Source organism: Palaemon carinicauda, chromosome 20 (assembly GCF_036898095.1).
Source record: "Palaemon carinicauda isolate YSFRI2023 chromosome 20, ASM3689809v2, whole genome shotgun sequence".
In the NCBI taxonomy this organism is placed as follows: Eukaryota; Metazoa; Arthropoda; class Malacostraca; order Decapoda; family Palaemonidae; genus Palaemon; species Palaemon carinicauda.
Genome location: NC_090744.1, coordinates 64801240 through 64811239, shown reverse-complemented (window position 1 = coordinate 64811239; position 10000 = coordinate 64801240). Strand labels below are relative to the sequence as shown.

The 10000-nt window shown below is 33.5% G+C and overlaps 1 protein-coding gene across 2 annotated transcripts in view; it reads left to right on the top strand.

Moving 5' to 3' along the window:
* Positions 1-10000, top strand: part of LOC137659500 (uncharacterized) — a 498613-nt gene that overhangs the window by 470508 nt on the left and 18105 nt on the right. Inside the window, exons 5-11 of one of the 2 annotated variants that reach the window (XM_068394384.1) lie at positions 422-490; positions 1200-1460; positions 2681-2812; positions 3075-3206; positions 5161-5280; positions 8842-8978; positions 9547-9769. In XM_068394384.1, coding sequence (XP_068250485.1) covers positions 422-490; positions 1200-1460; positions 2681-2812; positions 3075-3206; positions 5161-5280; positions 8842-8978; positions 9547-9769 — 1074 coding nt within the window. The remainder of the gene's footprint in view (positions 1-421; positions 491-1199; positions 1461-2680; positions 2813-3074; positions 3207-5160; positions 5281-8841; positions 8979-9546; positions 9770-10000) is intronic. The other variant, XM_068394385.1, reaches the window with a different exon arrangement.

Sequence of the window (10000 nt, the reverse complement as noted above, 5' to 3'; positions counted from 1 at the left end):
TAGGGTACAATAAACCCTTTTTATTGTACCCTGAAAAGTGTATATTAAAATACCCGAAAGCATTAAAGCTTTTTATCATCTCTTACTGGTTTTTGCTGTATACTAAGTCACGTGATCCTTGTGACATTAAAGCATATATATATATATATATATATATATATATATATATATATATATATATATATATATATATATATATATATATATATATATACATATATATATATATATATATATATATATATATATATATATATATATATATATATATATATATATATATATATATATATATATATATATATATATGTGTGTGTGTGTGTGTGTGTGTGTATATATATATATTACATTTGGGAACTTACACATTTCTTAAATATTGAGAAAATTTGATTTGATATATTTGTTGTTTCTCTTTATACAGGAAGGGGCGTGAAGTGCTTAAGCGATGACAAAGCCACTGAAGTTACAGTTCCACTCCTTCACAAAAGCTGTAAGTAACCTCATTTTACAGCTTCTTCTGCTCTTACAATTACTTCCGTGAATCATACTACACCATGTAACTTATTTGGGTGCTGTTTTGGTATGCGATGTCAAAGTCGTGTTTTTGCTTTGGTATGCGATGTCAAAGTCGTGTTTTTGCTTTGGTATGCGATCTCACCTGTTAGTAAAGATCTCACTTCACTTCACGGCCAAGCAAGAACCATTCGATTATCTAAATATATATATATATATATATATATATATATATATATATATATATATATATATATATATATATATATATATATATATATATATATATATATATATATAGGGAATGAATATCTGAGAAATAATAATTAATCATTGATGTTAGCGTGCGCAGCTCAACATTACCGCTTGCCAGTACATACGGAGTTTGATGTTTTTATTTTTTCTCGCGTGCAAAGCGAACGTACGGCGTAGCAAGAACCATTAGATTTTCCATTATTCTTTCTTTTTTATTTATTTTTTTTTTTTGTTACCTATTAGAAATACTGAGATCGCCTACTAAAAAAGCACCCGTTTTTGTTCATTCAAATTGAAGAATATATCATTACAATCATAAGTTTGATCATACATAAATATTTCATTTTATTTTCAACTGATGTTTTTTCATGGCTAGTATAAAAGAAATCTTCAAAACCAATTAAAATCAAATTTTTTTTGTGCTATGATAGGCAGGTCACCGGCAAAGAAACTGACAATCACGGTGAATAGGGAAGATGATGTCGTCATTGAATTTAGGAAACCTCTCAATTTGACCCAAATGTCATGGCGTCAAGATCCAAAAGAACCCCGCGAGAAGATTAACACGACTGACGAATCAAAACTAATTGTACCACTCGATAAGACGAAGGAGTCTGGTGTCTATTTATTCGAAATGGATAATAACCAACCAGGAGCTTCAAGAGAGTGTGCAGTTGTGATCATTAGGAGGGGTAAGAATTACGTATTTGAGTATTGAAGAAAATAACCCACAATGTATGAAAAAAAAAAAATGAAATTTATTTAGCTTTCAAAGGGACCATCTCCCTTCCTCTTCAGAAAACAAATGGTTACAATTTTTTAAAAAGAAGTACAGAAATAGAAAACCACCGTGAAATGGTGTTTACTATTATTCTTACGAGCCTTTCTGTACCTTTTTTTAAATTTGTTTTTAACCATTTGTTGTTTTCTGAAGATGAGAGCTAAATTAATTTCTTTTTTCATACATTGTGGGTTATTTTATTTATCAGAAATACACGGAAAATTGTGTATGTTAATATATATGAATATAGTTTTTATAAGCTATTGACGTCTATTTAAGTAATGGAACCTAATGCATAGTACATGATATTGTTGACTTATACAATAGAGTATCTATATTCTAGAACCACGGGCGCCATCCGGTGGTCCAAGGACCACTAGTGGTACGTGAAAAAAAAATTGGTGGTCCGCAGAAAAGTTGGGACATTATTTCAATCTTTATGTTTTCTTAAACCTCTTATGGAAACCCTGATACAAATCTCACAGAAGACACAGAGCTCAGTGTTGTCAATTTTGCATTTCAGAGCAAATTAGCATTACAAATCTGAACCAATCATTTAGCAAAAAGAAAAAACTTTGATTAATTAACGCCATCATTAACAAAATAAATCGATCATTATGAATGTGGACTTTTTCCCGGATGTAGTGTGGGCCTGCACAAAACGCCTATCAAATAAAAAGGAATATGTTTTATCAGATTCATAAGCATTTCGATTTCATAGCCAAACAACGCTGAAAGAGTGTTTGCCTCTCGCATGATTTCTGTAGACCAAATTTATATCATTATTTCCAGTCAATTTTTTTCAAAGAAGTACAGAAGTATACAAAGAATATATGGAGTTAACATTTCCTAGAAACAGATGCAGATTATTATTATTATTATTATTAATATCATTATTATTATTATCACTTGCTAAGCTACAACCCTAGTCGGAAAAGCAAGATGCTATAAGACCAAGGACTCCAATAGGGAAAAGATATCCCAGTGAGGAAATGAAATGAGGAAATAGATGAACTACATGACACTTAATGAATTATTCATATGAAATGTGTATGTATGTGCCATAGTTTTCACTGATATCCATGAAATTGCTCAAATACTGTCTTCCTTTTCTCGGTCTTTGTGTTACAGAATGCCCAGCCAACAGGTATGGCGACCAATGCAGCCTTTGGTGCCCCGATTGCATGCACGGAGGTATTTGTGATGCCAAGACTGGAAAATGTGTCTGTCCTCCTGGATTCAAAGGGGAATTGTGTGAAGAAGGTGAGGTCTTATATGTTTTCCTCAGCTTCACTTCAACCAGACGAGTTACAGGAGATGTCTGTTTATTAAATGACTCTTGTATTGCCATTGTAGCTGGAGTTTGTGGGTTACAATACTTCACAGACGCTTGGACTTTCTATACTTAATCTGCTCCATGTTCTAAGCCTTTTGGTTTTAACCTTGTCCCCTTTCTAGTTTTGTGATCTAATTATAGGTGAAAATCACTAGAAGCCAATTCCTTGTTTCTCTCCCTTTCTGACAGCATGTGAAGGGGACCAAATCCTCAACTCGTGTACCATAAATCCAGGGGCAACAAGTAATAGACAGATGTGTTTACCTTCTCCATACGGATGTTCGTGCGCTCCAGGCAAGAAAGGCTACTTGTGCGATGAAGGTAATATTATTATTTTTTTTTTTTTCATTCCTAAAAGCCTCTTTGAACTAACATCCATTACCTACCCACGATCACATTATTATTATTATTATTATTATTATTATTATTATTATTATTATTATTATTATTATTATTATTATTATTATTATTATTAATTATAATATTATTACTATTATTTTTATTATTATTATTATTTTTATTACTATTATAATTATTCCTAATCTTATTATTATTATTATTATTATTATTATTATTATTATTATTATTATTATTATTATTATTATTATTATTATTATTATTATCACTTGCTAAGCTAGAACCCTAGTTGGAAAAACAGAACGCTATAAGCCAAGTGAGCCAACAGGGAAAATAACCCAGTGAGAAGAGGAAATAATGAAAAACTACAACAGAAGTTTAAGAACAATAATAACATTAAAATAAATCTTTCACATATAAACTATAAATACTTGAAAATAAAAAGAGGAAGAGAAACAACATAGAAAAGTGTGCAATAATGATAATTTTTTTTTTTATTATTATTATTCTGAAAAGCCGCTCTGAACTTCATTTTAATGTTGTTACCTTTCTTAAAATATTTCATTTTTCCATGTTTCCTTTCCTCACTACGGTTTTTTCCTTGTTGGGGCTCATCCTGCTTTTCCAACTAGGGTTGTAGCTTAGCAAGTAATAATAATAATAATAATAATAATAATAATAATAATAATAATAATAATAATAATAATAATAATAATAATAATTAACGTCCTTTGCGTACTTACGATCACATAATACGCCTTATGAAATACGCTGAAGATATTAATATTAATCTCTGGCACCGTCGTTCAATTAGTTCGTTATGCATGTTGCATAAGATTTTTCATAATTCTGATCATCCTTTACACTCACATCTTCCCGGACAGTTCCAGCCTGTTCGTATTACTAGACATGCAGTTCATTCTAATAGTCAGGCCTTCTCCATCATGAGGCTCAATACTACGCAGTATTCTAGAAGTTTAATTCCAGCTGTGCCCAAGTTGTGGGATGATCTTCCTAATATGGTAGTTGGATCGGGAGAATTTCAAAAGTTTACTTCCCATATAGCTTATTTATTTCCTTATTTCCTTCCCTCCCTGGCCTACTTTCCCTGTTGGAGCCGTTGGGTTTATAGCATCCTGCTTTTCCAACTAGGGTTGTAGCTTAGCTAGTAATAATGATAATAAGACTTCAACTTCTCTTGAATTCATGTACGTAAGAATTCATGAATATTATGCGTGTGTGCGTGTGTGCACATCCATCTAAATATTTGACAGTCATTTTGGATGGGTTGCGTACACTAGTATTAATATATTCAGCTATTTGTGAATTGTATATTTTATGGACACTTTTGAGTAATTATTCAAATTTCAATTTGGTATATATTTCTAATATATGCTGGCATCACGAAATTTTGTTTGGTTGTCTATGTTGACGATGTCAGTTCCAGGTCCTTTAGTGAGGAAACCAGGCTAGTTATTTTTTCAATTCTATAGTTTTTATTATTTTAACTTGTTTCCCATGTGGCAAATTGTTTTAAATAATGAAAAATTAATAGAGGAAAACAATAGCTTTGCATATTATTATTATTATTATTATTATTATTATTATTATTATTATTATTATTATTATTACTTGCTACAACCCTAGTCGGAAAAGCAAGATGCTATAAGCCCATTGGCCCCAACAGGGAAAATAGCCCAGTGAGGAAAGGAAACAAGTGTTGTCAGGTGAATGAGGACAGAGGAGAATCCGTAAAGAATAAGCCAGATTATTCGGTGTATGTGTAGGCAAAGGGAAAGTGAACCGTAACTAGAGAGAAGGATCCAATGCAGTACTGTCTGACCAGTCAAAGGACCACATAACTCTCTAGCGGTAGTATCGTGGTCTTGTAAACAAACCCCTTTTTTCTACTTTTCAGATTGTGAATCAGGTACCTGGGGAGTGAACTGTTTACAGAGATGTAATCACTGTGTGGATGGAACTTGCAACGTTGTGACAGGAGAGTGTTCATCTGGTCGAGAAGATCCCTGTGCTGGAGGTAAGCTGATAAGTTCCCATTATATACCTTTATTGTGGTGGTCTATGTGGTAATGTCTCTGACTGGTGATCACCAGACTGCGGTTCGAGTCCCGCTCAAACTCGTTAGTTCCTTTGGGCGCTGCAACTTAGCCATCCTTGTGAGCCAAGGATGGAAGGTTTTGGGAGAGCCTATTAGACTAACTGCTGAATCATCTGCAGCCATTGCCTGGCCCTCCTTAGTTCTACCTTGGGTGGAAAGGGGGCATGGGCGCTGAACATATGTATGTATGGTCAGTCTCCAGGCCATTTTCCTGCTTGATAGGGTAATTTTATTTATTTTTCTTAAAATGAAAGGATAATATTTTTTTAACTTATTTTGCTTGAAGTTAAAAGCGAAAATATTCCTCAACTTACAAACTTTATAGGTTCCAAGAAGCTGTTTGCAAGTCAAATGTTTGTAAGTCGAATGTTTGCAAGTCGAATGTTTGTAAGTCGAATGTTTGCAAGTCGAATGTTTGTAAGGTGAATGTTTGCAAGTCGAATGTTTGTAAGTCGAATGTTTGCAAGTCGAATGTTTGTAAGTCGAATGTGTGCAAGTCGAATGTTTGTAAGTCGAATGTTTGCAAGTCGAATGTTTTGCAAGTCGAATGTTTGCAAGTCGATTGTTTTGCAAGTCGAATGTTTGCAAGTTGAATGTTTTTGCAATTCGAATGTTTTTCAGTCGGATGTTTGTAAGTCGAATGTTTGCGAGTCGAATGTTTGTCAGTTGAATGTTTGTAAGTCGAATGTTTGCAGGTCGAATGTTTTGCAAGTCTGTTTGTCAGTCGAATGTTTGTAAGTCGAATGTTTTGCAAGTCTGTTTGTGAGTCGAATGTTTGTAAGTCGAATGTTTGGAAGTCGATTGTTTTGCAAGTCGAATGTTTGAAAGTTGAATGTTTGCAAGTCGAATGTTTTTGCAAGTCGAATGTTTTTCAGTCGAATGTTTGCGAGTCGAATGTTTGTCAGTCAAATGTTTGTAAGTCGAATGTTTGCAGGTCGAATGTTTTGCAAGTCTGTTTGTAAGTTGAATGTTTGTAAGTAGAATGTTTGTAAGTCGTATTTTTTGCAAGTCTGTTTGTGAGTCGAATGTTTGCAAGTCGAATGTTTTGCAAGTCTGTTTGTGAGTCGAATGTTTGTAAGTCGAATGTTTTGCAAGTCTGTTTGTGAATCGAATGTTTGTAAGTCGAATGTTTTGCAAGTCTGTTTTGTAAGTCGAATGTTTGTAAGTCGAATGTTTTACAAGTCTATTTGTGAGTCGAATCTTTGCAAGTCGAATGTTTGTAAGTCGAATGTTTTGCAAGTCTGTTTGTGAGTCAAATGTTTGTAAGTCGAATGTTTTGCAAGTCTGTTTGTGAGTCAAATGTTTGTAAGTCGAATGTTTTACAAGTCTGTTTGTGAGTCGAATGTTTGCAAGTCGAATGTTTGTAAGTCGAATTTTTTGCAAGTCTGTTTGTGAGTCAAATGTTTGTAAGTCGAATGTTTTGCAAGTCTGTTTGTGAGTCAAATGTTTGTAAGTCGAATGTTTTACAAGTCTGTTTGTGAGTCGAATGTTTGTAAGTCGAATGTTTTACAAGTCTGTTTGTGAGTCGAATGTTTGCAAGTCGAATGTTTGTAAGTCAAATGTTTTGCAAGTCTGTTTGTGAGTCGAATGTTTGTAAGTCGAATGTTTTGCAAGTCTGTTTGTGAGTCGAATGTTTGTAAGTCGAATGTTTGTATGTCGAATGTTTTACAAGTCTGTTTGTGAGTCGAATGTTTGCAAGTCGAATGTTTGTAAGTCGAGTGTTTTGCAAGTCTGTTTGTGAGTCAAATGTTTGTAAGTCGAATGTTTTGCAAGTCTGTTTGTGAGTCAAATGTTTGTAAGTTGAATGTTTTACAAGTCTGTTTGTGAGTCGAATGTTTGCAAGTCGAATGTTTGTAAGTAGAATTTTTTGCAAGTCTGTTTGTGAGTCGAATGTTTGTAAGTCGAATGTTTTGCAAGTCTGTTTGTGAGTCGAATGTTTGTAAGTCGAATGTTTTACAAGTCTGTTTGTGAGTCGAATGTTTGTAAGTCAAATGTTTTACAAGTCTGTTTGTGAGTCGAATGTTTGCAAGTCGAATGTTTGTAAGTCGAATGTTTTGCAAGTCTGTTTGTGAGTCGAATGTTTGTAAGTCGAATGTTTGTATGTCGAATGTTTTACAAGTCTGTTTGTGAGTCGAATGTTTGTCAGTCGAATGTTTGTAAGTCGAATGTTTGCAGGCCGAATGTTTGTCAGTCAAATGTTTGTAAATCGAATGTTTGCAGGTCGAATGTTTTGCAAGTCTGTTTTGTAGGTTGAATGTTTATAAGTTGAATGTGTCGAATTTTTTGCAAGTCTGTATGTGAGTCCAATGTTTGTAAGTCGAATGTTTTGCAAGTCTGTTTGTGAGTCGAATGTTTGCAAGTCAAATGTTTGTAAGTCGAATGTTTGCAGGTCGAATGTTTTGCAAGTCTGTTTGTGAGTCGAATGTTTGTAAGTCGAATGTTTGCAAGTCGAATGTTTTTGCAAGTTGAATGTTTTTTTAGTCGAATGTTTGTAAGTCGAATGTTTGCGAGTCGAATGTTTGTCAGTCGAATGTTTGTAAGTCGAATGTTTGCAGGTCGAATGTTTGTCAGTCAAATGTTTGTAAGTCGAATGTTTGCAGGTCGAATGTTTTGCAAGTCTGTTTTGTAAGTTGAATGTTTATAAGTTGAATGTGTCGAATTTTTTGCAAGTCTGTTTGTGAGTCCAATGTTTGTAAGTCGAATGTTTTGCAAGTCTGTTTGTGAGTCGAATGTTTGCAAGTCAAATGTTTGTAAGTCGAATGTTTGCAGGTCGAATGTTTTGCAAGTCTGTTTTGTAAGTTGAATGTTTATAAGTTGAATGTGTCGAATTTTTTGCAAGTCTGTTTGTGAGTCCAATGTTTGTAAGTCGAATGTTTTGCAAGTCTGTTTGTGAGTCGAATGTTTGCAAGTCAAATGTTTGTAAGTCGAATGTTTGCAGGTCGAATGTTTTGCAAGTCTGTTTTGTAAGTTGAATGTTTATAAGTTGAATGTGTCGAATTTTTTGCAAGTCTGTTTGTGAGTCGAATGTTTGTAAGTCTGTTTGTGAGTCGAATGTTTTGCAAGTCGAATGTTTGTAAGTCGAATGTTTTGCAAGTCGAATGTTTGTAAGTCGAATGTTTTGCAAGTCGAATGTTTGCAAGTCAAATTTTTGCAAGTCGAATGTTTGTAAGTCAAATGTTTGCAAGTCGAATGTTTGTAAGTCAAATGTTTGCAAGTCGAATGTTTGTCAGTCGAATGTTTTGTAAGTCTGTTTTGTGAGTCGAATGTTTGCAAGTCGAATGTTTGTAAGTCGAATGTTTGCAAGTCGAGTTTTTGTAAGTCGAATATTTGCAAGTCGATTGTTTTACAAGTCGAATGTTTGTAAGTTGAATGTTTGTAAGTCAAGTGTTTGCAAGTCGAATTTTTTGCAAGTCGAATGTTTGCAAGTCAAATGTTTGCAAGTCGAGTGTTCGTAAGTTGAAATCTCTATGTATGTTTCAGGCCCCAAAGGATACCTCCGTTTCCGACAGGAACCGGACGTTAAACCGGATGAGGATCAGGTAACCGTATCCTTTGTGAAGGAATTTGATGGGGAAGAACCAATTTCGAGCGACATAACCTATCGAGTAGCTATTTGGGTAAGTTATAACCTTACATATAAACCTTTTTTTATTCATATATATAAAGAGTTCAAATGTAGAACTTTAAACTTTTGTTGAACAGACTGGCATAAGTCTCTTTTTATAGTTTATATATGAAATATTTGTTTTAATTTTGTTACTTTTATTGAAATATTTTATTTTAATTGTTCAATACTTCCCTTGTAGTTTATTTATTTCCTTAGTTCCTTTCCTCACTGGGCTATAGTCGCTGTTGGAGCCTTGGGCTTATAGCATTCTGCTTTTCCAAGTAGGGTTGTAACTTAGCTTATAATAATAATAATAATAATAATAATAATAATAATAATAATAATAATAATAATAATAATAATAATAATGATTCCTTCGATCAAAGGCATCATTTTCCACCTAACCGCTTCTCTCCTTATCCTCCTTCACCTAATCCTAATCCTAATTCTAATTCTAATTCTAATTCTAATTCTCTGCCTCCCACTTGATCTTCTCCCCTTTAGAGTTATCATGAATTATGTATGTATGTATGTATGTATGAATGTATGTATGTATACATGTATTTATTCCTTTGCAGCAGGAGGATGGCCAAAGCATGAACAATATGACCACCTTTAAAGTAAAGAATTCCATATCTTCGACTAAAATGTCAGTAGAAATACAAGGCCTAGCACCAACCACCAACTACTATGCTGCTGTCGTGGTAAAGTTCTCATTAAATGACACAGTGTGCGAGATTGACGGGACCTTAAGGGGAGAGCGGATTCAGAAGAAATTGTTCACTATCATATGCCCTAAAGGTAAAAGCAATTCACATTGATATTTCTAGTATTGTAAGTGATTCTGTCATTTAAGATATTGAAAAAGTTTTAAACATTAAATCCATTAAAGTATGGCTTATCAATCTTACTGGCTCCATGAGAAACTCGAAACTAAATTTGAAGAAGATAGTTGTGGTTAGTTAAACATTAAATCCAGTAAAGTATGGCTTTTCAATCTTACTTGCTCCATGAGAAGAAACTTGAAATTAA